At 40.6% G+C, this 27,929-nt stretch overlaps 4 protein-coding genes across 8 annotated transcripts in view; all 4 read left to right on the top strand.

The window, feature by feature from the left end:
- Nucleotides 1-27,929, top strand: part of LOC140826908 (BRASSINOSTEROID INSENSITIVE 1-associated receptor kinase 1-like) — an 85,400-nt gene that overhangs the window by 42,939 nt on the left and 14,532 nt on the right. For 2 of the 5 annotated variants that reach the window (XM_073189448.1, XM_073189449.1), the window contains exon 1: nucleotides 21,541-21,717. The exons of 1 other annotated variant lie outside the window; for it this stretch is intronic. In XM_073189448.1, the coding sequence (XP_073045549.1) occupies nucleotides 21,561-21,717 (157 nt within the window). In that variant the 5' untranslated portion in view covers nucleotides 21,541-21,560. Of the gene's footprint in view, nucleotides 1-17,457; nucleotides 17,508-21,540; nucleotides 21,760-27,929 lie in introns of those variants that run through there. 2 more of the 5 variants (XM_073189453.1, XM_073189450.1) reach the window with 2 other exon arrangements.
- LOC140826906 (BRASSINOSTEROID INSENSITIVE 1-associated receptor kinase 1-like) lies at nucleotides 968-3,940 on the top strand. The gene is made up of 5 exons (XM_073189447.1): nucleotides 968-1,144; nucleotides 1,714-1,836; nucleotides 1,940-2,266; nucleotides 2,652-3,046; nucleotides 3,181-3,940. Exons 1-5 carry the CDS (start codon nucleotides 988-990, stop codon nucleotides 3,430-3,432), a joined length of 1,254 nt encoding a protein of 417 aa, XP_073045548.1. The 5' UTR covers nucleotides 968-987; the 3' UTR covers nucleotides 3,433-3,940.
- LOC140826868 (uncharacterized) lies at nucleotides 4,143-7,511 on the top strand. The gene has a single exon (XM_073189393.1). It carries the CDS (start codon nucleotides 4,143-4,145, stop codon nucleotides 7,509-7,511), a length of 3,369 nt encoding a protein of 1,122 aa, XP_073045494.1.
- Nucleotides 16,635-19,487, top strand: LOC140826909 (BRASSINOSTEROID INSENSITIVE 1-associated receptor kinase 1-like). The gene is made up of 4 exons (XM_073189454.1): nucleotides 16,635-16,864; nucleotides 17,610-17,936; nucleotides 18,322-18,716; nucleotides 19,082-19,487. Exons 1-4 carry the CDS (start codon nucleotides 16,714-16,716, stop codon nucleotides 19,397-19,399), a joined length of 1,191 nt encoding a protein of 396 aa, XP_073045555.1. The 5' UTR covers nucleotides 16,635-16,713; the 3' UTR covers nucleotides 19,400-19,487.

Raw genomic sequence — 27,929 nt, 5'->3', positions numbered from 1 at the left:
TTTAAAATTATTGATATAATTACTTGATATAAAATTTAAGAGAAAATACATGAAAATTCAAGAGCATATAATATATTAGGAAAAAAAATTTCTTCAGAAAAGAAATGTAGATAGATATTTTATTAGAAAAGCGAAAAAAAAAAAATTATCATCGGAAAAGTACAAAATAATAAATGTAATTCTTATTATTATTTTGTCATAAGTGAATAAGTAAAAAAATTAATATTTCTTATTATCTACATAAAATTATCAAGAACTTCTTAAATTTTTTTGATATTAACTAATAAATACAATTCAAACACAAAAAATTCTTAAGTTCCTAAAAATATTATTTTATAATAATCTAATTTACTTGTAACAGTATAAGAAAGTTAGAAATATATAATGTCAAAAACTTGTGTGAGACGGTCTCACAGGTCTAATTTGTGAGACAGATCTCTTATTTGGGTAATCCATGAAAAAGTATAATTTTTTGTGCTTAGAGTATTACTTTTTATTGTGAATGTGAGTGAGGTTGACCTGTCTCACAAATTAGTATCTGTGAGACGGTCTCACATGAGACTCACTCATATATGATAGGGTTGAAAAGCTCACAAAATTTATTAGTTATATCTGAAATATTAAATATTTTATCATGATTTTTCAACTTTTAGTCTTTCTTACCATCTATATAAAAAATATCAAAAATTTCACAAATTTATAGACATTAATTAATAAAAATAATTTAAATTAAATATATAAAAATTATAAAATTCATTAAAAATAAAATAATGTGTTTATAATAGTATGAAAAAACTGAAAAATAGAATCGAAGAGCTCACAAATTTTAAAAATATAATTTCTCATGTCAATATGTGTTTTCAAATTGAAAATTAAGAATAAATGTTAAGCAGAGAAAACATAATTTTCTTAAATGTGCAGTGCTTCGATTGATTACAAAATTATTTTATGTACAATGAAGTACAGAGTGACTTCAAAGCAAAAGTGATGTCGAAGGTGTACGACGACTGGGAGCGACTGGTTGGAGCCGTTTTAAAAAGAGAGGAGCTTAGGCAAATTGCGCTTTACCCCAGCTTCAGCTCCTTCTCCAGCTCCTCCATTTCATCTGATTTCCGTTTCGATCCATCCTTTCAACATGTTTCTGGTATGCAACCATGGAATTGAGAAGTGATGATCGTTTTTGTGGGTGGGTTTCTTTTAAAGATTAGCAATTTTTGTGGCTAACCCACTTAATCACGTTTCAAACCATGCAAAGTGGGCAACCAAATTCTGATAAAAATTGGCAGAGTGATGACTTTAGCAATTCGAGTCTTTAGTTTTTAGCAAGTATTCCAATTTTCGTCAAATCACTGTATTTTGGCGATATTTCCTTTGTTTTATTTATAATCTTGTACAGTAACGTAAGAATTTCCTTTCCTAATATTTTCGTCCTGGATTAGTTTAACTTGGTGTTTCTTACGCACGACGTACGGAACTCGAATTGCTTGGTTAATATAAGTTAATTGTTGTTTGAATTGGCATGAGCCGAGTCGAACTCCAAAAGTTGGATCAACTGGCCCGTTCCATTTTTCTTTTTAATTACTGAAGCTTTTTTTAAATTTAAATATGTGAGTATAGATACAAATATCAAAAGAACAACATTGTATTTTGTTCAAAATATTTGTGATATAATCAAACAAGCATTCTTATCATTAAAAATAAAAAACATTGCAGTTGCCAACTGCGCTACTGGAGCCACTAGAGGATGGGTTGTTGCCCGTCTACTTGCTGCCCCTGCAATTGCGCTTGATTGGTATCGAAGAAGGAAGCCAGAGAAATATTTCTTTGATGGTCCTGGTAATTTGTGGATTTAGAAAAAGGATGAAAATATCATCTTCAAATGTATAGCTTTTAGATTTTTCGCTTATTTTGTGTATTACTGTTGCTGGTGATCATCCAGAAGTACATCTGGGACAGCTCGAAAGATTTTCACTACGCGAATTGCGAGTTGCATCAGATAATTTCAGTAATAAAAATATCCTTGGAAGAGGTGGATTTTGTACGGTTTACAAAGGTCGGTTAGCTGATGGTTCTCTAGTAGCAGTAAAAAGACTGGAAGAAACACACAATCAACCTGGGGAGCTTCAATTCCAAACAGAAGTGGAAATGATCAGCTTGGCTGTGCATCGAAATATACTGCGCTTGCGTGGCTTTTGCATGACTCCTACAGAAAGGTTGCTTGTTTATCCTTATATGGCTAATGGAAGTGTTGCATCGTGCTTGAGAGGTACACTTGATCTGCTATTCATATTGTTTACTGGGATTGTCATTTTTATGTTTCATCAAGAGCTGAGTATCTGGTTATAAAGCATTTTATTAAAATCATTCTCATATTGAATGTTGCACATCTTGATTGATATGTGCCAGTTCTTTTAAGTTAAGATGTTATGTTTGCATTTTGATATAAAAGCCTCGATTTAGAGATTGTTAAATATAAACTCCTTCAGACACTATCTAGAATATTCAGTTCATTTAGCACCAAACCAATGCTGCTAAACACAGTATTGTTGAAATACTAAGTGATTCTAGAGGATCATGTGCCGGTTGTCCAGTACAGCCCGAACTATGTATTTTTTAATATTTTTAATGAACTTATTGGTGCATTACTGTAGAAAGACCTGAACCTCAACCTCCCCTTGATTGGCAAATAAGAAAACGGATAGCATTGGGGTCTGCGAGGGGACTTGCTTTTTTGCATGACCACTGTGACCCTAAGATCATTCACCGGGATGTCAAAGCTGCGAGTATATTATTGGATGAGGACTTTGAAGCAGTTGTAGGTAACTTTGGGCTGGCCAAACTTATGGACTCCGAGGATACTCATGTTACCACGGCTGTTCGTGGAACAATTGGTCATATTGCTCCCGAATACCTCTCCACTGGTAGATGCTCCGAGAAAACTGATGTTTTTGGTTATGGGGTCATGCTTCTTGAGCTGATCACTGGTCTGAGAGCTTTTGATCTTGCTCGGCTTGCCAATGACGATGATGTGATGTTACTCGATTGGGTGAGCCATATTATTTCACTTTACTTCCGTTCTTGCATTTTAAATAGCTTCTTTGAATTTGAGATGCTAAATCTGTTTTTACACTCAGGGAATCTATAAATTGCTTCTATTATTCAATTTGGTTTGTGTGGTAGAAATATTTCGACAGTGTCCACTTCAAGTTTATACATGAAGATATATATGCACTTGAAAAATGTCAGGTCAGGGGACTTTTGAAGGAAAAGAGGTTGGAGACGCGAGTCGATGCTGATCTTCGAGGTAACTACGTAGAAGAGGAAGTAGAACAACTGATCCAATTAGCTCTGCTCTGCACACAGAGCTCCCCATTGGAGCGTCCCAAGATGTCCGAAGTCGTGATGATGCCCCGATATGTCCCGGGCAGTTGATGGATCCCGGGAATGCTCGGGTCATGGGTCAGGCCCATGAGCGATGCCCGGATCAGGACAGCCCATCTCCCGAGTGGTTGATTCAGGACATAGCACCAGAGTTCTGGCACCACTATCTCTTCTGACATCTCGATGCGAGGGAAGCATTTAATGACGTTGACTTAACAAAATGCACGCGGCCGACTTGTTTTCCTTTGGTTAACATTAATGGGTGACTGGACAGATGGGATATGACTAGTATATGATTTGACATGTCAGAAAAATAGGGTATAATCAGCCACCCTAGTATATTTAATGCGCACATCCCAAAAAACGAGGTCATCATTATTTCCTCCACTATAAATACCAGGTTTTGCATTTATTCATTCATTCAGATATTAATGAACATTTAACACTCTCATTTATTTCACACCAATATCACAGCTATCACTTGGCTACATTGGTTCTATTGCTTGAGTACCCTGCTGACTTAAGCATCGGAGTGGCCACGCCGGGGACCCCTCCGGCGCCCATTCACGTGGTTGTTTTTCTTATCCGCAGATCTTTCAAAAACAAACGAAGAACCTTCCTTCTAGTTCGCCGTCTTAGCTCATATTTCTTTCCGTATTCTTGATAGCTTACCAGGTAGAGTTCCCGACCCGACTCCACCGTTCGACCCGGGTGGCATCATTGGCGCCGTCTGTGGGAAATCTGAGTCCTAAGACGTTGATATGGCTCCGACTAGGAGAGCAAACCAGGACACCTCTCGAGCCCTAGAGGAAAACAATACACGTCTCTCTGGCGCAGGTGGTCTCCCCCCCCCTAATGGTCCTCAACCCACCATTCATTTGACTCCCGAAGAGTTGCGAAAAATCATAACCGATGCTGTCAACATGGCTAACGCAAAAAAGGCTGCTTCTCACCAGGCCAGTCAGCACGAACAGCAGCGTAAGCAAGCACAAGAAGAAGAGAGAAGGGAAGAAGATAGGGAAAGCGCAGGTTCTAAATCTCCCACTATCGCTGGAGAATTGGAAGAATTAAGAAAAAAAGTGAAAGCATTGGAAGGGCAGGCTGTCTCCAAGGGCAGTATTTCTGTAATCAAAGGCTGCCCATTCTCTGACATCATCATCCGGGAACCACTTCCCGGGCATTTCAAGTCGGCAAAAATCAAAGATTACGATGGGAGCTCTGATCCTGAGGAACACCTCGCGCGTTTCGAAAATATGGCCATGTTGCACTGTTATGAAGACCCAATCAAATGTAAAGTATTTCTTACCACTCTGGTTGATTCCGCACAGAGATGGTTTGAAGGGTTGGCACCACAAAGCATCTGTTACTTTGAAGACTTTCAAAAAGTGTTCTTGCATCAATTTAGCAGCAGTAAAAAGTACAAAAAGACCGCCTTCAGTTTATTCGAAGTAAAGCAAAGGCAAGATGAAACCCTGAGGGCTTATCTCAAAATATTCAATCGGGTGGCCCTTGATGTGCCGACCTGTGCACCCGAGACAAAAACCACCGCATTTATGCAAGGGTTATGGGAAGGGGATTTCTTCCGATCCTTAACCAAAAAACTGCCTGAAAATTTTGAGGATCTCCTGTCACGAGCGGAGAAATATATCAATATGGAAGAAGCACAAAACCAAAAAAGAGAGGCCTTGAAAAGAGCAAGAGGAGATCGGACTTACAAAACTGAAGAAAGAGCTCCTAAGAAAAGTGGTGGGGGTCACTTTCCCCATGTGCCCTTAAAGATGGCTCGGGACAGAGAGATTCAAGAGTGCAGGTCGAATGAAGTTCTTCCTCCCCGTTCCGAGGCCAGAATCTCCAAGCCAGAACAAAAGAGGTACTGTACCCTTCATAAAAATTGTGCTCACGATACTAATCAGTGCCGAGTCCTGGGAAGAAATGCTAATAGACGTCCCTTGTCCGCGCCTCACCCGCCACGAGAACGATCTAAACAACCGCCCTGGTTGTCCAGACGTTCATCGCTGAATATTCCCCAAAGAACGATGAGCACTCCAAGTGGAAGACGAGGAGGAGAAACGAGTACCCGGGAAGAGAGAATCAAGCCAGCGGGAGGAGAGGATCCTTCTCCGAGTCGAGGAGTAATCAAAATGATTTCGGGGGGATCTACTGATGGCGACTCTAATCGGGCAAGGAAGGCGAGGGGTAGAAGGGAGTGTCTAGAAGTTGATGGTAAAAGAAGAGACGAGCCGATTATAAGTTTTGGACCAGAAGATCTCCAAGGAGTAAGTTTACCTCACAATGATGCTCTGGTCATTCAGGCCCGCATCGCCAACTACGATGTGTTAAGAATTTTCGTGGATAATGAGAGCTCTGTCAATGTTATTTTCAAAGATGCCCTCATCCAAATGGATCTGCATGAATACCAGCTGGAAACTGTGGAAACCGCCCTGTTCGGGTTTGCTGGTCACGCCGTGTATCCAGAAGGGGAAATTGCTCTACCCCTGACTCTGGGCACCGGAGACTTGAGAAAAACTGTAATAACTACTTTCACAGTAGTGGACGCCCCATCCTCATATAATGTCATCATAGGGAGACCAGCCATGAATGAAATGAGAGCAGTGGCCTCGACGTACCACCAAAAGATCAAATTCCCAGTGAAAGGACAGGTCGGAGAAGTTAAGGGCGACCAGCCCTCTTCTCGAAGATGTTATGGAGAAACAGTCCGAATTGATCAGAAGAAGGCAAGAAGGGAAGGGAAGGGGAAAGAACACCAGGAGGAAGCCCGGGAAAGGGAAGTACACTTTGTGGCGGAAGAAGAGCAAGAATCGGTGGAGATTGAGCCAGGAAAGAACATCCGGATAGCCCGGGACATCTGCGCCACTACCCGGGTAAAACTCTTGCAATGTTTGAAAACTAATGCCGATATCTTTGCTTGGTCTCAGCAGGAACTGTCCGGGATCTCGCCCCAAGTGGCCGAGCATAAACTAAATATCCTCCCGGGGTCCCGGTCAATTAAGCAGAAAAAGCGACATTTCGGTCCAGAGAAAGATAAAATAATTGAAAAACAGGTTGAAGAATTGCTGAGGGCTGGGCACATTAGGGAAGTCCATTTCCCTTCTTGGCTATCGAACGTAGTTCTCGTCCCAAAGTCTACTGGGAAATGGAGAATGTGCGTAGATTTCAGAGATCTGAATAAAGCTTGCCCAAAGGATTGTTACCCGCTCCCTCGGATCGATCAGCTAGTCGATTCCACTTCTGGGTGTGAACTCTTGAGCTTTTTGGATGCATATCAGGGATATCATCAGATCCCTTTAGCTACAGAAGATCAAGACAAAGCTAGTTTCATCACTTCCGGAGGAACTTTTTGTTATGTCATGATGCCTTTTGGATTAAAGAATGCAGGAGCCACGTACCAACGATTGATGAATCTGGTTTTTCACAAACAGATAGGTCGCAATATCGAGGTGTATGTGGATGACATTCTCATCAAGACTCGAGAAGTGGCTCATTTTATTGACGACTTGTCAGAAACTTTCGCCACTCTGAAACAGTACCAAATAAAGCTTAACCCGGCCAAATGTGTGTTTGGGGTTAAGAGCGGAAAATTCTTGGGGTTCATGGTCACGGATCGAGGGATAGAGGTTAACCCAGAGAAAATCCAGGCCATCGTGGACATGCCCTCTCCTCAGTCCGTTCGAGATGTGCAGAAACTGACAGGGAGGATTGCGGCCTTATCACGCTTCATTTCCCGATCTGCACACCGTAGCTATCCTTTCTTTCAAGTTCTGAGGAAAGCACAGAAATTCGGCTGGGATGACAACTGCGAGCAGGCCTTTCAAAATTTGAAAAAACACCTGGCTGAACTGCCCGTCTTGGCAAAACCCGAGCCCGGAGAAAAATTGTGGGTCTATCTCTCAGCCACCGAAATTGCTGTTAGTTCCGTACTCGTCAAGGAAGAAGGGACCGATCAGAAGCCTGTCTACTATGTCAGTCACGCCCTTCGCGGAGCCGAGATGAGATACAGTGAATTAGAAAAGATTGCTCTGGCTTTGGTAATGACTGCTCGAAAGCTGAGACCGTATTTCCTATCACATCCCATTGTGGTCCTCACTAATTCTCCTCTCGAAGAATTATGACTCATACAGAGGTCTCGGGGAGGATGATCAAATGGACTGTAGAACTCGGAGAATACGATATTGAGTACAAACCCCGGGCTGCAATAAAAGCACAAGCGCTATCAGATTTCTTAACAGAAATGATCCAGCCTGAGGAAGAAAAAGTGTGGAGGGTATTTGTTGATGGCGCTTCAAACATAGCAGGGTGCGGAGTGGGGGTCGTCTTGATCTCCCCACTGGAAGAGAGGGTTAAATTGGCTCTGAGGATTGACTTTAGGGTCACGAATAATGAAGCAGAATACGAAGCTGTCCTGGCAGGGTTGCGTGCTGCCCGTGAGATTGGGGCCTCCCGAATCATCATTTATTCCGACTCCCAGCTGGTTACCCAACAAATTAAAGGAGCTTACGAAGTTAAGAATGAGAAGATGCTCAAGTACTTGAATCTTATCACTTCTCAAGCTTCATCCTTCACAGACTGGAGTATCGAACAGATTCCCCGGGAAGAGAACACCGAAGCCGACACGTTAGCTAAATTGGCGGCTTCCTTGACAGAAGTAAGCACCCGGGAGATTCTCTGTTGTTCGAAGCTCGTATCCTCACTTGAAGAAGAAGCACCCCCACTGAGAAAAGACTCTTGGATGACTCCTATCATAGAGTATATGAAGGAGGGGAAACTTCCAGAGGACCGGGCCCAAGCTATAAAGATCAGGAAACAGGTACCCCGGTTTGCCCTTTTGAATGATGCTTTGTATAGGCGATCCTTTCAGGGCCCCTTACTCAAGTGCCTATCGGGGGAAGAAACAGAGTATGTCCTTCGGGAAGTACATGAGGGATGCTGTGGGGAACATCTCGGAGGAACGGCTCTATCGCGGAAGGTTATTTTAGCAGGATTTTGGTGGCCTCAAGTAAACCAAGATGCTACCCGGCTCGTCCAGAAATGCCAAGGTTGTCAACATCACTCTAATTTCCATCACCGCCCGACTGCCAACATGCAACCGATCTCCGCATCATGCCCTTTCGACCAATGGGGATTGGATATCGTGGGTCCCTTTCCGCCAGTTCGCGCCCAGAAGAAGTTCCTCCTGGTAGCTGTGGATTATTTTTCTAAATGGGTAGAAGCCGAGCCGTTGGCAAGAATCACCGAGGATGAAATCATGAAATTCTTATGGAGAAACATTGTCTGCCGATATGGCATCCCCAGGAAATTAATCTCAGACAATGGCAGGCAATTCCAAGGAAAAAAGATTACCTCTTGGTGTCAGGAAATGAAGATTATGCAATCCTTTACCTCAGTAGCCTACCCTCAGGCCAATGGCCAGACAGAGGTAACCAACAGGATCATTGTGCAAGCTTTGAAAGCCCGGCTTCAGGGGAAAGGAAAAGATTGGGTAGAAGAATTACCCAGCGTCTTATGGGCTTATCGGACTACTCCTCGATCATCCACTCGGGAAACCCCATATGGTCTGGTTTATGGATCTGAAGCAGTCTTGCCAGTAGAAATCGGGCAATCTTCCACTCGAGTGGAATCTTACTCGAGCAACAATGACTTGTCTCGAGCCCTGGAGCTTGACCTTGTGGAAGAAAAAAGAGATCGCGCGGTCATCCGGATGGAAGCTTATCGCAGCAGAATCATAAAATCCTATAACAAGCACGTCCGAAAAAGGGATTTTCATGTGGGAGATCTGGTTATGAAAAAAGTCAAACCGGTGGGTGATGTGGGGAAGCTAGAAGCCAAATGGGAAGGGCCTTTCAGAGTAATCAGAAAAGTCAGTTCTGGTACGGCCTATTACCTCGAAGATCCTCAAGGACATGTTCTTAAAAGGCCATGGAATGCTTTTCAGTTAAAGAAGTATTATGCTTAAGAAATATTTGTATCTGTTATTTCTACATTGAATGAAGGAAATTACTCGAAAGAATTATCTTTTAAGTCCAGGGACCCGTACCCTGACCCGGTGGACCCGTACCCCGGATTATCTTTTAAGTCCAGGCTGGCCCGGCGGACCCGCACCCCGGATTATCTTTTAAGTCCAGGGACCCGTACCCTGGCCCGGCGGACCCGCACCCCGGATTATCTTTTAAGTCCAGGGACCCGTACCCTGGCCCGGCGGACCCGCACCCCGGATTATCTTTTAAGCCCAGGGACCCGTACCCTGGCCCGGCGGACCCGCACCTCGGATTATCTTTTAAGCCCAGGGACCCGTACTCTGGCCCGGTGGACCCGTACCCCGGATTATCTTTTAAGTCCAGGGACCCGTACCCTGGCCCGGTGGACCCGTACCCCGGATTATATTTTAGGTTCAGGGACCTATACCCGACCCGGGTAAACCATATCCCATTTAGCAATCGAAATTACGAAATTTTACTAAACAAAGCAAAATCGAAAAAAAGAAACATGCATGTATAGATTACAAAAAAGTAAAAGAAGTTCTTTATTCCGCAGGAGGGTCCTGCTTATCCATATCTTCCTTGTCATCATCTGGGAGAGATGCAGCAGCCTTCTCCAAATCCGGGAAATCTTCCATATCCGCTGGAACCAGGCCGGCTTCCTCGAATTGCTCCAAACACTTGTTGAAACCTTGCTCGAAGTACGGGAAGGCTTTTCTGGCCAGCATTTGTTTGAAGTCAGAAGACTTCAGGAAGTGTGACATTTGTTCTGCTTGGGTTTTCTTTAAAAGGTCCACAGCTGCCTGAAAATCCTCAGCTCGGACCGGTGGTACTCTGCATCTTCTCTGGCCGCCAACACCCCTTCTCTAGACTCAGCAGCTAACGCCTCGAAATCCTCAGCCCGGGCACGGGAGGATTCTGCTTCTGCCCTGGCCGACTGCGCCTCCGCCCGGGCATCAGATAATTCTGCCTGGAGCAGGTCCATCTGCTGCTGCCAAACGGCCTTCTCCCGGGCCAGGACATTCTCGTGAATTTCCCTGATCCGGTTTACTTCCTCTTGGAGCTTGCCGTGCGCTCCCTGAGCGGCCTTGGTTTGGGAATTAGCTCTCTTGGCTATCTTCGCCACTCGTTCATGCCCATGAAGTAACATTTGTAAACCCTGGTAATGAAAAGGTCAGGAAAATTTGTAGGAAAAAGGAAGAAGCAAGAGAGAGGGAGCCAAAAAATGAACTTACCGAGAAGGTCCGGGCCGCTCCTTCGCTCAGAAGCATATTAGGGTGCATTCCCTGAAGATGTGCCACCTCGTCAGGTCGGAGGAAGCTCCCGATCACCCCCAGCAGATCTGAACTAATGGTATCCCCAAAAATATTGGGGAGAACCAGAGGCCTCGTCGCCGAAGTGCCTGCAGAAGGATCAGCCAAAGCAGGAGAAGGGGTCATCCCCTCGGGCTCATCTTCCACCACTATCGTCTCCACCCGTGGCTCCATGGTGGCTTTCCTCTTGCGACGGTTCAGGGAAGTTGAGTCTTCCTCCCCTCCCGAAGAGATAGGCCCCACCCGGGGAGAAGTGGCCCCTGCTTGGGCATTACTCTCTGCTTCCCGGGCTAAATCTGCCTCGCTGGCCCTGCGTTCTTCTGTTTCTTGAGCTTCAGCTGCCTCCCTAGCTCGTCGTGCTTCTGATTCACCAGCTTCGGCTGCCTCCCTGGCCCGGCGCTCCTCCTGTTCCTGGGTTTCCTTCGCCCTTTTCTCCGCTCTAATTCTCTTTTGCTCCGTTTTCTTCTTAGCAGCAGCCTCTTGAAAGCTCGCTCTGATCATATCTTCTTCGGCTACATCAAAAGACACAATGGGTCAGGAAAGTAAAGTCACGAAAAAAATAAAAAAGCCAAGAAAAGCGATTTACCCGCCTGCAACCCGGGTTGATCAAACCCGTCGATGATCTGATCTACAGGGTCTTCAGGCCGGGACCCGATCCCGTAGTAAGCCAGATTGTTCGACCCAATCAGCACTGAAGATAAGAAGGATTGCTTTCCTAAAGCATCCCAGGCATCGGTAAAAGGAGGAAGAGGTTTGAAATCTCGGGGAAGCTCGGGTTGTTTGGGCATGGAAGGAAGAAACCCCAAAGCACAGGTGGGGAGAGTCGGAAATTTAAGAAAGAAAAATTTTGTTTTCCATCCCTTTAAAGAAGAAGGGATGTCGGTTAAAAACCGATAGTGCATCCGGGCCATAAAAGAAAAAACCCCATCATTAAATCGACAAGAATAAAAATAATGAAAGATGGAGGAGTTAATGAGAATAAGTTTCATGTGAAACAAAACAAAAGTAGCTGCCATAATACGAAAAGCATTGGGATGAAGATGATTGAGAGGAAGGTTAAAAAATCGAGCAACTCCTTCAAAGAAATGATGAACCGGGAAACGAAGACCACTCCTAAGCTGCTCAAGGAAGAAAGCGTGGTATCCGGGGGGAGGAGTATCAGGATGGTCATTAGGTCCGGGAATCCTAATGTCATAAGTAGAAGGAATAGCTCCCAGGGACCGGATGTCTCCTAAACTACCCGGACGGAGAGTGGAAGTCACCGTAGAAAACCAGAAGGGCCCTGTTATTTTATCCTTCCCTCTACTCGGGGAGCCCAGGGGTCGGGAATAAGACGCTTTAGCGGTCTTCTTGGATAAAGATCGAGAGGGAATAGTAGGAATACCCCTCGGAATCTGAACAGACTGGTCAGAAGGGGTGGGAGAATTGTCCTCCGATAGGCCCCTAGCATTTTTGCCAGAGGTGGAAGAGGTGGAATTGGACATGATGGAAAAGAAGCAAATAAGACACAGAAAAGAGAGACTTACTGAGAGGAATTGAGAATGATGGTTGATAGCCAGAGAGATCGCCGGAGAAATCTACAGAGGAGATCGAGGAAGAAAACAAGCAGGGCTTCGCCGAAGAATAACTTTGCAAGTAGTTTTCGAAAAATCAGTGTACTGCTATATATAGGGGAACGTTGGAATCTATGCCGTTGATTTAAATAAGAATTGGACGAACCAGATCGGCCTTGGAAATTGAGCGGCATCATTCGGCGGGAAAAGTTGAAAAGACGGGTGTTAAAATCGAGGCGTCATAATAACTGAAAATAGGAACAGACTCTGACAACGCGTCAACAGAATGTCATCATTATGATCGCACGATACTCGACTGGGAAATCGAATGGGAGGATTAAGATGACGTGATATCTCGATCTTACTCATATCCCGGGAAATACGAGGTTGAAAGGTGGATACTCACTATATTAAAAGACCGGGACTTTCCGATTCATCGAGGGACTATTCTTCTATATCCATGCATGGAAAAGTAAAGAGGCAATACACCCCGATAGAACATTTCTATCATGGTCAAGAATGAGAACATCGCGTATGGTTCTATTACCCATTATTGAAGAGGCAAAGTCCCGGCCTCTTACGAGATAACTCGGGAGCAGAGGATCCCATCACCCGGCTAAAAAGCCCGGACAGCATGGGGACCCGGCGTTTTGAGATGTTTAAGCCTACCTTTTTCGGTTTTCGGAGTGATGATTAGTTTAGCTTGTGTTAAAACATTTGCAAAGAATTAAAAGAAGACGCAAGAAATAATCGTCTAAATTTCATTAAGGGAATGGTCGGCGTCGTATTACAGAAATTTCATTGGCCACTCGACCTTTCCACTCATCCATCCAGTCAGTAACTTCTTGGATGCCAAGATTGACAAAGGAATCGGTGTTCGAAACCTTATTTAGATGCCGCCATTCCTTCCACAGCATGGCATGCAGCAGGTTCTGGTCAGTCAGCAACTCTTCAATGCGGGATACCCCTAGCTCCCGCCTGTATTTCCTCATCACCATCCTTTGAGAACGAGTGAGGACTGTGCCGTTCAAGTAAAGTAGGCCGATGAATTGAAGCTTATGCCAAGTACATATGAATTTGGCCAGAATGTACTCGTCGACATTCTTTTTGAAAAGCTCTACATAGGGACGTAACTCCGCTGGGATTTGACTTTGCACACCAACAGAAGAGATGGCACTGCTGCAAGTACTGGAGTCGCTGGAGCTTGACATTGTTCTGCTGATATGGGTGCATCTTATCCACCAATTTATTTATAGGAGAGGGAGGAAAAGACGTTTGAGATGAGGGAATGTGAAGAGCCTAAGGTTAATTAAAGCATGCCGTCATTTATTGGGAAGGAGAATGTATCATAGCCATTAAAACCAGTGCACGTGAACGATCAATAAAGGCCTCGAAAACTATGTGGGATAGACCAAAAAGCGTATGCAGTTATCGAAACGACCCCGAATATGAAAGGTTTCCCAAATAGTGTTTAATGATAATGCATACATCATTATGACTACCCGGATATCACAAGCCTTGGGGCTTCGTATCCTCTCTAAGAGAGTGCCAGGGCCCAGCGTAATGTTTCAAAGCGAAGCCGGTGATCAATCATTACCATTGTTAGTTGGATACCTTTGTTTGGTTTGTTCAGCAGGTATTCAGTAATAAAGACCCAGACCAGATCTTAAAAATACAAAGCGAGGGTGAAACAGAAGAGTAATTTTATTCATTTGTTAGCATTTCTACTAATTACATCAGAGTATTCTTCTTCTACAAAGAGTACCCACATAGTCTTCCATCTTCTCAGTTCATTTGTGGAAGACTTCTGGAAGCTATCGGTGCTCGTAATGCCCGATAGGATTCTCATCTCTTTGTGCAACATCAGTTGATATATGTAGTCGCCCTCAAAGATGTTCACCTCCTCGGTAACATTCAGACGTTCCCGGTACTTCTCCATCTTTACCACCAGTCTAGAAGCATTTGCTTCCCCGGTCTCGTGGAGAAGTTGTAACCTCTGAAGTTTCTCCCAGTAACGAACAATCTTATGGAACACTTCATCTTCTATCTCGGTTTTCTTCTTCCCAATCAACCGCCATGAGATTTCCTCCATGTCTGAATTCGACAGATTACTGGAACTCGCCATTTGACTCTTATGACCAACTAGTTAATGGTGACTTGGGAAAAAAGACGTTGCTATATTTATAATAGCAAGGGGCTAATCACAACCTTCGAATCTTTGGATACATAGACGGTCAGGATGGACATTGGAAATTGCACCAGAAAGTTGAAAAGACGTGCACGCATATCGAAATATTGCGATAAATCATCCTCGAAAACATAAAAACGTGGGAGATGTGATTGATTGATGTACCTCGCGAGTCTTCACCATATACCGACGTCTGTGTAACTATGCTCATTCCGGAAGGTGTATCAAAATGGCTTTCCTGACCGGGCATGAGGGACTAATCGGGACAGCGAGTAGACTCTAGCCCGACTATTTAAGGAGGGAGTGATGATGCCCCGATATGTCCCGGGCAGTTGATGGATCCCGAGAATGCTCGGGTCATGGGTCAGGCCCATGAGCGATGCCCGGATCAGGACAGCCCATCTCCCGAGTGGTTGATTCAGGACATAGCACCAGAGTTCTGGCACCACTATCTCTTCTGACATCTCGATGCGAGGGAAGCATTTAATGACGTTGACTTAACAAAATGCACGCGGCCGACTTGTTTTCCTTTGGTTAACATTAATGGGTGACTGGACAGATGGGATATGACTAGTATATGATTTGACATGTCAGAACAATAGGGTATAATCAGCCACCCTAGTATATTTAATGCGCACATCCCAAAAAACGAGGTCATCATTATTTCCTCCACTATAAATACCAGGTTTGCATTTATTCATTCATTCAGATATTAATGAACATTTAACACTCTCATTTATTTCACACCAATATCACAGCTATCACTTGGCTACATTGGTTCTATTGCTTGAGTACCCTGCTGACTTAAGCATCGGAGTGGCCACGCCGGGGACCCCTCCGGCGCCCATTCACGTGGTTGTTTTTCTTATCCGCAGATCTTTCAAAAACAAACGAAGAACCTTCCTTCTAGTTCGCCGTCTTAGCTCATATTTCTTTCCGTATTCTTGATAGCTTACCCGGTAGAGTTCCCGACCCGACTCCACCGTTCGACCCGGGTGGCATCACGTGAGAATGCTGATGGCGTGGCCCAGATTTCTTTAAGAATTCGACCACCCGAACACTGATTGGATGATCGACGACTCCACTTGGAATATTCATCCCGATGAATTATCTGGGCCAAGATGATTTTCCAGTGGTGGTTTGAACTGGTAACTTTGTATTTCAGATATCCATAGCAGGAATCGGTGTGGAAGAACCCAAAATGTATTTCATATTTGATGATAAAGCACACTCATTATTGAATAGGCCAAGATTGTGAAAGAATAAGCAAAAGTTATATATTATGTCTTATGATAAAAAATTTAACTCTAAAAATCTTGATTCTTGTGATTTGGTGCTTCAATCGGTCTCTTAAATATTTGATTTTATAGGATAAGAAATTAAATATGATTAAAAAAATATGTAATTTTGTGTGGTTGACATTGTAAATAAAAACTAATTTTAGTGTGTTAAATTTGACAATTTTTTACTCTCATTGAACAAGTCAATAGTTCCTCTTTTTCTCTAAAATAAAAAATCTGAAACTCCATTTTAGCTGTGTGAAAGAATCGAGTGGCTGCATTACACATTAATGCAAAATAAACGGCATATCTAATCATCAAACTTTACAAACAAATGAAAACTTGAATAGATTATATATGATGTCAAATATAACTGTATTTGTTCCTTTTAAAAAATTTTAATGGGACACCTCCTAATCTTTAAGCATAAATATTAATATTTCAGAAACGGCTATTTAAAAATCAATTTGTTGCAAAAGTGACGTACTTATATGTAAAATAAAAGAAAAAATAAGATAGAAATATTAAAATTTCACTAGAAATCATGAAGAAATCAACTCAGTCTAGTTACAAATTTTAGTAGCAATTAAGAAAAATCATTGATAAATTAATGAATTCAATATATATTAATCTCAAAAGTCAATTAAGCTTAATAATACATTATAAAGAATTCAATAAAAAAAACTATTGATCTCAAAAGTCAACTAAGCTGAATAATAAATTATAAAGAATTCATTAAAAAAAACTATTGATTTAATTTGATGATTTAAATAAATAAAGATATATTAAAAAATTCATAATTATAAATCGTACAGTGACGTACGTTAGATTTAAAAAATGTAAGTCAATGCCTTCTCAAATGGAAAATTAAGAAGAAACGTTAAGTAGAGAAAATATCACTTTCTTAAATGAAAGCTTCGATTGATTTCAAAATTATTTTTTTATGTACAATGAAGTGAACATGGAACGATTCTTCATTTACAGAGTGACTTCAAAGCAAAAGTCATGTCGAAGGTGTACGACGACTGGGAGAGACTGGTTGGAGCCGTTTTAAAAAGAGAGCAGCTTAGGCAAATTGCGCTTTGGCCCAGCTTCAGCTCGAGATCCTCCGTTTCATCTGATTCCCGTTTCGATCCATCCTCTCAGCATGTTTCTGGTATGCAACCATGGAATTGAGAAGTGATGATTGTTTTTGTGGGTGGGTTTCTTTCCATTTTTGTGGCTAACCCACTTAATCACGTTTCAAACCATGCAAAGTGGGCAACCAGATTCTGATAAAAATTGGCAGAGTGACGACTTTAGCAATTCGAGTCTTTATTTTTTAGCAAGTATTCCAATTTTCCTCGAATCACTGTAGTTTGGCGATATTTCCTTTGTTTTTATTTCTAATCTTGTTAAGTAACGTAAGAATATCCTTTCCTCATATTTTCGTCCTGGATTAGTTTAACTTGGTGTTTCTTAGGCACGACGTACGGAACTCGAATTACTTGGTTAGTATAAGTTAATTGTTGTTTGAACTGGCATGAGCCGAGTCGAACTCCAGGAGTTGGATCAACAGGCCCGTTCCATTTTCCTTTTTAATTACTGAAGCTTTTTTTAAATTTAAATATGTGAGTATAGATACAAATATAAAAAGAACAACATTGTATTATGGCCAAAATATTTGTGATATAATCAAACAAGCATTCTTATCATTAAAAAAAATAAAAAACATTGTCCCCGTCTATTTGCTGCCCCTGCGATTGTGCTTGCTTGGTATCGTAGAAGGAAGCCAGAGAAACATTTCTTTGATGGTCCTGGTAATTTGTGGATTTAGAAAAAGGATGAAAATATCATCTTCAAATGTATAGCTTTTAGATTTTCGCTTATTTTGTGTATTACTGTTGCTGATGATCATCCAGAAGTACATCTGGGACAGCTCGAAAGATTTTCACTACGCGAATTGCAAGTTGCATCAGATAATTTCAGTAATAAAAATATCCTTGGCAGAGGTGGATTTTGTAAGGTTTACAAAGGTCGGTTAGCTGATGGTTCTCTAGTAGCAGTAAAAAGACTGGAAGAAAAGCACAATCAACCTGGGGAGCTTCAATTCCAAACAGAAGTGGAAATGATCAGCTTGGCTGTGCATCGAAATTTACTTCGCATGCGTGGCTTTTGCATGACTCCTACAGAAAGGTTGCTTGTTTATCCTTATATGGCTAATGGAAGTGTTGCATCGTGCTTGAGAGGTACACTTGATCTGCTATTCATATTGTTTACTGGGTTTGTCATTTTTATGTTTCATCAAGAGCTGAGTATCTGGTTATAAAGCATTTTATTAAAATCATTCTCATATTGAATGTTGCACATCTTGATTGATATGTGCCGGTTCTTTTAAGTTAAGATGTTATGTTTGCATTTTGATATAAAAGCCTCGATTTAGAGATTGTTAAATATAAACTGCTTCAGACACTATCTAGAAAATTCAGTTCATTTAGCACCAAACCAATGCAGCTGAAAACAGTATTGTTGAAATACTACGTGATTCTAGAGGATCATGTGCCGGTTGTCCAGTACAGCCCGAACTATGTATTTTTTAATATTTTTAATGAACTTATTGGTGCATTACTGTAGAAAGACCTGAATCTCAACCTCCCCTTGATTGGCAAATAAGAAAACGGATAGCATTGGGGTCTGCGAGGGGACTTGCTTTTTTGCATGACCACTGTGACCCTAAGATCATTCACCGGGATGTCAAAGCTGCGAGTATATTATTGGATGAGGACTTTGAAGCAGTTGTAGGTAACTTTGGGCTGGCCAAACTTATGGACTCCGAGGATACTCATGTTACCACGGCTGTTCGTGGAACAATTGGTCATATTGCTCCCGAATACCTCTCCACTGGTAGATGCTCCGAGAAAACTGATGTTTTCGGTTACGGGGTCATGCTTCTTGAGCTGATCACTGGTCAGAGAGCTTTTAATCTTGCTCGGCTTGCCAATAACGATGATTTGATGTTACTCGATTGGGTGAGCCATATTATTTCACTTTTACTGTTTGTACCGATGAGTCTTTAATATTTATCATAGCTTCTTGGAATTTTTGATGCTGAATCTGTTTTTACACTCACGGAAACTAGAGATGACCATGTTTCACTTGTGAACCAAACCTGGTTCGCTGGAAATGATGGTTTTGTGAATTGGCCATGCCAATTACAGTTAAGGGTCGGGATCAATCTACTGGTTCCGACAAGGTCTTGACCTGTGGTCTGGTCCGACGGAGACTATAAATTATTTTAGTTTGGAATTTGGTCGGTATCCGCGAAACATTTCAATTACTGTTCAGGGTTCATCTCAGTTCATACATGAAATTGCATATATTTGAAAAGTGTCAGGTCAGGGGACTTTTGAAGGAAAAAAAGTTGGAGACGCTGGTCGATGCGGATCTTCGAGGTAATTATGTGGACGAAGAGGTGGAACAGCTGATCCAAGTAGCTCTGCTCTGTACGCAGAGCTCTCCATTGGAGCGTCCAAGGATGTCGGAAGTCGTGAGGATGCTTGAGGGTGATGGCTTGGCTGAGAGGTGGGAGGAATGGCAGAAGGAAGAAATGTTCCGTCAAGAATTCAATCATACGTTTCACCCTAGCAGTAATTGGTTAATTAACGACTCCACTTCGAATATTCGTCCCGATGAATTATCTGGGCCAAGATGATTCTCCGTTCGTGGTTTGGACTCGCAACTTTGTATTTGATCGATAGTTTTTATTGTTGTAAATTATATTTCTTTTTACCCTTTTACCTGCCCCTCCCTGTTTTTGTTTCCGAATTTTTGGTGATTTAGGATGATGTTTATACTCTTTTATAGTTTGTCAGTTGCATTTCAGATATCCAGAGCGCATGAATCACATCGCTGTGGAAGAATCCAACATGTATTTTATATTTACTTGCACTCATTTTATATGTATTGATGAATTGAATAGGCCAAGATTGTCAAACAATAAGCAAAGTTGCTTCCACAAAAAATATCCCATGATGGTGGGAATGACAATTTCTTGCTTGGGGAATATCTGTCAGCAAAACATGAGAATATAAAAACATTTTGTTTGTTTATTCTAAACTTGTGTCTATGTTTATTGTTTCATTTGTCTTAAGTTGCGAGGGTGAGAAGACTCCCTCTCTTTCCCTCAGATTTCATGGTTATCCCATATGATTTTAATTTCAACGGTGTACCAATTTTTTCACCATTGTCAACCAATTTCCCATTACGAAAATATCTTCTTTATCAATCAATATGAATAAAGCTGAGATGGTAAATTAATTAAGAAATAATAACATTATTTTACTGTCAGCGGCGAAACACGTATATTGCACTTGAGTAATGAACTTAAGTACATTATACATATTGACCGTAAATTTGCAAATTAATGTAGATACATATTTTTTTTTCACAAATTATTTAATAACAAATATTTTTCACAATTTATCTATCATTTAAAACAACCATGATTAAGTTTCTTCAATCATTTTCTTGTACGATTTTTAAATCTTTCGATATCTTTTTCATCTTTTTATTTTATTTTTCATTCTATTTTCGATTAAATTCAGTTATGTTATCATCATATATAATTTTCATGTTTTCTTTTCATCATCAGATTTGATTTTTATTAATGTATTTGATGCTTGCATGTGTTTTTTTTTTTTTTGAATTCTCACTCGGTTTCTTCACATATTATATATATTAATTATAGCTATTTCGCAACATAATTAAGTGTATGAATTAATTGTTAACGAGCAAGAATGAACTCCTGAAATTTGAAGTATAAAGAATATAAAAAACTGGAAAAAATTAAGTGATTAAAATAGATGTGTCGTATATATTAATTTTAAAATTATTGATATAATTACTTGATAAAAAAATTAAGAGAAAATACATGAAAATTCAAGAGCATATAATATATTAGGGAAAAAAATTTCTTCAGAAAAGAAATGTAGATAGATATTTTATTAGAAAAGCAAAAAAAAAAAAAAAAAAATTCATCATCGGAAAAGTTCAAAATAATAAATGTAATTCTTATTATTATTTTGTCATAAGTGAATAAGTAAAAAAATTAATATTTCTTATTATCTACATAAAATTATCAAGAACTTCATAAATTTTTTTGATATTAACTAATAAATACAATTTAAACACAAAAAATTCTTAAGTTCCTAAAAATATTATTTTATAATCATCTAATTTACTTGTAACAGTATAGGAAAGTTAGAAATATATAATGGCAAAAACTTGTGTGAGACGGTCTCAGGGGTCTAATTTGTGAGACAGATATCTTATTTGGGTAATCCATGAAAAAGTATAATTTTTTATGCTTAGAGTATTACTTTTTATTGTGAATGTGAGTGAGGTTGACCTGTCTCACAAATTAGTATCCGTGAGACGGTCTCACATGAGACTCACTCATATATAATAGGGTTGAAAAGCTCACAAAATTTATTAGTTATATCTGAAATATTAAATATTTTATCATGATTTTTCAACTTTTAGTCTTTCTAAATCTATATAAAAAATATCAAAAATTTCACAAATTTATAGACATTAATTAATAAAAATAATTTAAATTAAATATATAAAAATTATAAAATTCATTAAAAATAAAATATTGTGTTTATAATAGTATGAAAAAACTGAAAAATAGAATCGAAGAGCTCACAAATTTTAAAAATATAATTTCTCATGTCAATATGTCTTTTCAAATTGAAAATTAAGAATAAATGTTAAGCAGAGAAAACATAATTTTCTTAAATGTGCAGTGCTTCGATTGATGAAAAAATTATTTTATGGACAATGAAGTACAGAGTGACTTCAAAGCCAAAGTGATGTCGAAGGTGTACGACGACTGGGAGCGACTGGTTGGAGCCGTTTTAAAAAGAGAGGAGCTTAGGCAAATTGCGCTTTCGCCCAGCTTCAGCTCCTTCTCCAGCTCCTCCATTTCATCTGATTTCCGTTTCGATCCATCCTTTCAACATGTTTCTGGTATGCAACCATGGAATTGAGAAGTGATGATTGTTTTTGTGGGTGGGTTTTGAAAGGAATTGTTGATTCCACATTTTACTGAGATTTTATTTTTGCATTTCTAGATAATATAAATGATTTGTTTCCTTAGAAATCGATACTCATTCATCAGGGAAAATGTCTATAGGATAGGCCATATCTTGAAAAAGAGTTTGATTCTTTTTTAACACACTTGTTTCCTTGATTATAGATTTAGAGAATCGTGAAAGATCGTGATGCAGAAATAAATATGTGAACATCATCAATCAAAAGGGTGTGCAGTAAGAACTGTGAGGTAGATACAAAATCACCTTGAAGAGATTCTTGACGACGTTTTGACAAAGTTGAAGATCAAGGGAGGAATCGCTTAAACTAGAAGGATACTCTCGTTCTGGTGTACTCAGCAGTTGTTCGACTGTAACATCTAGTTTTGGGTTAAAAGTTTTTATTTGATGTCGTTTAATTCCTTGGCGTGTCAAGGAATTTATGTTTCGTTATTCTCACTAGTATCTGTTTTGTGTGTAAACGATTTACATACTTTTCTAGTGAATTTGTTGCCTTGAGGCTTTGCACAAGTATTAGTACTTGTGCATAATTGAATCCTGCTCTTTAGTTACTTTACTCAGTTTATAATTTGATCAGTCAATTTCCGCTGCTGTGTTGTGTGCCGTGTTGACAACACCAACCACAACACTTAATTCTGACATACAAGTTTTTAATCTTTATTTCCTGACAATTAATGCGCAATAATTCTTACAAGTGGTATCAGAGCCATCACTTGATACACTAAGTGTTTGATTCTGGTTTATTGCTATTTGCAGGAAATACACTAATAGCTCAATGGATTCACTAGGGTCTAACACGGTTTTTAGACCACCAGTCCTAGATGGTTCGAACTATGCTCTCTGGAAAGTCAAAATGAGAGTGTACATCAAATCTATAGAAGAAAGGGCATGGCAACGTGTTTTGGATGGATGGTCCCCGCCGAAGATAGTTGATGGTGATGGAGACAGTCGTAGCAAACCTGAAAGTTCCTGGTCCAATGATGAAGTTATAACCTCGAACTTCAACTCCAAGGCGCTAAATGCGATATTCACCTCGGTGGATATTAATATGTTCAGTCTCATCACCAACTGCATTTCCGCCAAAGAAGTCTGGGATATTCTTCAAAAGCACTGCGAAGGATCAGAGAGTGTTCGCAGAACCAAACTCAGGATGTTGACCTCTAAATTTGAAAGTTTAAGGATGGAGGAAAACGAGACTATTATGGAATATGATCGGAGATTGCGTGAGATAGCAAATGAGGCCAGTAGTCTCGGTGATTCTATGTCAAATGAAAGACTGGTTAGCAAGGTCCTGAGATCTCTTCCGGAGCGGTTTAATATCAAAATCTGTGCTATTGACGAATCCAAGGACACTTCTAAGCTTAATCTGGAGGAACTAATCAGCTCTCTCAGAACATTTGAGATGAATTTAGAGCTACAGACAAGAAGTAAAGGAAAAGCAATTGCCCTGCAAACCACCGATGATTCTGTAAACAACCTAATTCAAGAGGCAAATGAGTCTGATCTAGGTGAAGAAACAATATCCTTGATCACCAAGAAATTTGGCGACTACTTGAAGCGGATGAGAGACAAAAAGAAACCTGTGTCTACACTGAAACCCTCATTCACTCCCACTGAAAGAAACAAAACTTTTGTTCCTACTCAAGGAAATTTCAAATCTAGGAATGAAACCCCAGGTCGACCGGAAACAAAGAAACTTGATTCAGTCCAATGCCGAGAATGCTCCGGATTTGGCCACTACGCCAACGAGTGTGCCAATCGGCTTCGGAGGAATAAAATCATGACAGCCACACTGAGTGACGAAGACACTGATGAGGAATACGGCTCCAAGGAAGGAGACGATTGTACCTCTTTTTCTGCTGTTCATCATGATATGTATAGACTGCAGGTTAATCCCCTCGGTGTTGCCACTTGTGTTGCAACACCGGGTCGCAACACTAGTTCAAGATCACTATGCCTTAATATCAAATCTCTGGGAAATTTAGGTTGTACAGACATCAAGGAAGTTGATCAAGAAGAACTAACTGTGGAAACTGTCCAGATGATGTACGAAGAACTCTATGATGACTGGCTTAAACGAAATGAGACAAACTCCAAACTCACAAAAGAGAATACTGATCTAAAGAGCAACTTGTCACGTCTTGAAACTTTGCTGAGTAGGAAGGACATTGAACTATGTAAAGTTAGAGATGAGCTCGAAAAGGCATCAAAAACACTTGCAAAATTCAATGCAAGCTCTTCAAAGCTTGACACAATGCTGAACATGGGATCGAGGAGTAAGTCTGGTCTTGGCTATGTTGAAAGCACGTATGAGCATGGAGAGTCGTCCAACACTCGCTCAAAGACCACAGTATTTGTGAAAGGAGAAGATTGTACTGACCCCTTATCAACGGACATGCCTCCAAAAACTGTCCCCACTCCAAAGCCAAGCACTGAACAAAAACTGAAGTCTGTTGATTCATCCACTTCATTCCCAAAAGCTCACTCCTCAGCAAGGGCGTCACGAATTAAAAAGTGTGCTTCATCAGCAAGACTCAATAAAAGTAAGCGTAATTTTATATGTCATTACTGCCATAAGCCTGGGCACATCAGACCCTTCTGCTACAAACTGAGAAACGATTACTTGTATTGGCATTCAAATGAAGTGTTGCATAAGGTGTTTTCCAACACCAAGTACAATACTGGAATCAAGAAACCCCCTGCAAGGAAAATCTGGGTACCCAAAACAGTAACTCTATGCAATGTTATTTATACCTCGTTAAAAACTAACATTTCAGGAGCATGGTACTTTGATAGTGGGTGTTCCCGTCATATGACGGGATCTAAAGAACACCTCATTGATTATCTTGAAGTTGCAAGTGGTCGGGTGACATATGGTGGAGGTGCCAAAGGGAAAATTGTAGGCAAAGGGACTCTGAATGTTGACGGGCTTCCCATACTCCACAATGTTCTCCATGTTGAAGGACTTAACTCAAACCTAATAAGCATAAGTCAACTCTGTGATGAAAATTTGCATGTTAGATTCAATAAAGATAAGTGTGAGGTCATTAATAATGCAAATGTTTGTGTGATGACAGGAACCCGGTCTGCTGACAATTGCTATCTCGTGGGCGAAGGCAATAATTGCCGTAGTGCCAAGGTAAGCAACTTGGACCTATGGCATCAAAAATTAGGTCATGTAAGCTTCAAGATCCTGAAAAATCTGAGCAAGTATGAAGCTGTAAGAGGTATGCCCAATTTAAGATCAGATAATACGTACGTCTGTGGGTCTTGTCAGAAGGGAAAACAAACACGTGTTGCTCACCCGGTGTTGCAACACTTCGGGACAACACGATGCCTTGAAATCCTACACATGGATCTAATGGGACCAATCGAAGTTGAAAGCCTGGGCGGTAAGAAGTACTCATTTGTTTGTGTTGATGATTTTTCGCGCTTCACTTGGGTAAGCTTCCTTAGAGAAAAATCTGAGACCTTCGATGTTTTTAAAAAACTGCATGCAAAAATAACCAACTTGTTTGATTTAAGGGTGGTTAAAATTAGAACTGATCATGGAAAGGAGTTTAAGAATTCTCATTTTTCATCCCTGTGTGACAAAAAGGGTATAACACATGAGTTTTCTGCTCCTAAGACTCCTCAACAAAATGGAATAGCAGAAAGGAAAAATAGAACCCTGCAAGAAATGGCTCGGGTTATGCTTAGCTCCAAAAGTGTGTCAAAACGCTTTTGGGCTGAGGCTTTGAATACTGCATGCCATATTTCGAACCGAGTTTTCTTACGAAGGGGATCCACTATGACTTCCTATGAAATTTTGATGGGGAGAAAACCAAACCTTAAATATTTTCATATCTTTGGTTGTGTTGGCTATGTATTGAATGATCGAGACCACCTTGCTAAATTTGACTCCAAGAGCGATAAATGTCTTTTCCTTGGATATTCTGTGAATAGTAAAGCCTATCGTGTCTACAATTTGAGAACTAGAACAACGATGGAGTCAATCAATGTGGTATTTGATGATCTTGCTGATTTGACAGGGAAATCAAAAGAGGATGACACTGAAGGACTACTGGAAACTAATACTGGTGCTGAGACTGGTGTTGAGTCAAGTCCAGCAACACCAAGCACAACACCATCTCAGGATCCTACCGAATCTGTGGAAAATAAAGAAGGTGAGGATGATGTGATTTTGGATGATGTGATAGATATCACCAGTAAAATTCAAAAGAATCACCCATTGTCTCAAGTTATTGGAGAAGTACATGAAGATGTGCAAACAAGGAAAAAGGACAAGGTGGACTATCGAAAGATGATTGGTCTGGTATGTATGAGCTCCACATACTCTCAGGTTAGTCACTCCTGCTTTGTGTCATTAATTGAACCCAAAAATATAACAGAAGCACTTAAAGATGAATTTTGGGTAAATGCAATGCACGAAGAACTTGAGCAATTTGTGCGCAACGATGTGTGGGATTTAGTGCCAAGACCCCCAAATACAAATGTCATTGGAACAAAATGGATTTTTAAAAATAAGACCGATGAATCTGGTAACATTGTTAGAAATAAAGCTCGACTGGTCGCTCAAGGGTACACACAGGTTGAGGGGGTGGATTTTGATGAAACCTTCGCACCTGTAGCCCGTATTGAGTCTGTCCGTCTGTTGCTCGCCATTGCTTGTCATATGCATATAAAATTGTACCAAATGGATGTTAAAAGCGCATTCTTGAATGGGATCCTAAATGAGGAAGCCTATGTTAGCCAACCAAAAGGATTCGAAGATCCACACTACTTGGACCATGTCTACAAACTGAAAAAGGCTCTTTATGGATTGAAACAAGCTCCTCGAGCATGGTATGGTAGGTTGGCCGACTACTTGATTAACTTGGGCTTCAAACGAGGTGAGGTTGACAAAACTCTCTTTACACAAAAACTCAAGCATGATATTCTGATTTGTCAAATTTATGTGGATGACATTGTATTTGGTGCATCATCGCAACATCTGGTTGATAAATTTGTACACCATATGTCTTCGCAGTTTGAAATGAGTATGGTAGGGGAGTTAAATTTCTTTCTTGGATTACAAGTTAAGCAACTACATGATGGAATTTTCATATGTCAATCCAAGTATGCCAAAAATCTGATTAAGAAATTTTCGAATAATTGCTCCAAACACATGAGAACTCCTATGGGGTCCAGTGAGAAACTGTCAAAAGATAGTGTTGCAGACGGTGTTGACAACACCATGTACCGCAGCATTATTGGTAGCCTTCTATACTTAACTGCCACTCGCCCCGATATCATGTTCAGTGTGTGTCTATGTGCTAGGTACCAATCTGATCCAAAAATATCCCACCTTAAAGCCGTGAAACGCATACTGAGATACATTGCTGGAACTTTAGAATTAGGTGTGTGGTACACTAGAGAAACTAACACCAATTTAGTGGGGTTTTCTGATGCAGACTGGGCAGGGGATCTAGATGATAGAAAGAGTACGTCGGGAGGATGTTTTTATCTAGGAAACAATCTAGTGTCATGGTACAGTAAAAAACAGAATTGCGTGTCACTATCCACAGCCGAATCCGAATATGTCGCAGCAGCAAGCTGTAGTTCACAACTTGCTTGGATGAATCAAATGATAGAGGATTATGGCTTTCATAGTGACAGGATGATAGTTTACTGTGACAACTCAAGTGCGATTGACATCTCTAAAAACCCTGTTCAACACTCTCGAACAAAACACATAGATATAAGACATCATTTCATTCGAGATTTGGTTGAAAAAGGAATAATTCGACTAGAGTTTGTTAGGACTGAAAACCAGCTAGCCGATATATTCACGAAACCTTTGGATTTTGAGAGATTTTCCAATCTTCGGAAGTCTCTCAGCATGTGCGTACAATAATCACACACTAGTATTGTCGTCGGTGTTCCCAACACCGGTGACAACACCATTGGTGCATATCATTTCTTTAGGATACTAGACATACTGCATAATCATAATCATCCTATTTATGTGTGTTAAGTCTGAACAGTGAAGGGAATTTCTGAAAGGTACCTCCTGTGTGAGTCATACTTTCAATCAAATGTCGAGGTGTAAATTATGCTCAATCCAAGGCATCGAGTAGTTGAAGATAT

Source organism: Primulina eburnea, chromosome 3 (assembly GCF_022965805.1).
Source record: "Primulina eburnea isolate SZY01 chromosome 3, ASM2296580v1, whole genome shotgun sequence".
Lineage (NCBI taxonomy): Eukaryota > Viridiplantae > Streptophyta > Magnoliopsida > Lamiales > Gesneriaceae > Primulina > Primulina eburnea.
The sequence above is the reverse complement of the archived record's forward strand: the minus strand, read 5'-3'. Positions and strand labels throughout refer to the sequence as shown.

What these genes read in the sequence shown, in the direction of transcription:
- LOC140826906 (XM_073189447.1), top strand. Translation starts at nt 988, where the DNA reads ATGTCGAAGGTGTACGACGACTGGGAGCGACTGGTTGGAGCCGTTTTA. An exon ending in TGTTGCATCGTGCTTGAGAG is followed by an intron (nt 2,267 to 2,651) that starts GTACACTTGATC and finishes GCATTACTGTAG; the next exon opens with AAAGACCTGAACCTCAACCT. An exon ending in ATGTGATGTTACTCGATTGG is followed by an intron (nt 3,047 to 3,180) that starts GTGAGCCATATT and finishes TTTGTGTGGTAG; the next exon opens with AAATATTTCGACAGTGTCCA.
- LOC140826868 (XM_073189393.1), top strand. Translation starts at nt 4,143, where the DNA reads ATGGCTCCGACTAGGAGAGCAAACCAGGACACCTCTCGAGCCCTAGAG.
- LOC140826909 (XM_073189454.1), top strand. Translation starts at nt 16,714, where the DNA reads ATGTCGAAGGTGTACGACGACTGGGAGAGACTGGTTGGAGCCGTTTTA. An exon ending in ATCCTCTCAGCATGTTTCTG is followed by an intron (nt 16,865 to 17,609) that starts GTATGCAACCAT and finishes ATGATCATCCAG; the next exon opens with AAGTACATCTGGGACAGCTC. An exon ending in TGTTGCATCGTGCTTGAGAG is followed by an intron (nt 17,937 to 18,321) that starts GTACACTTGATC and finishes GCATTACTGTAG; the next exon opens with AAAGACCTGAATCTCAACCT.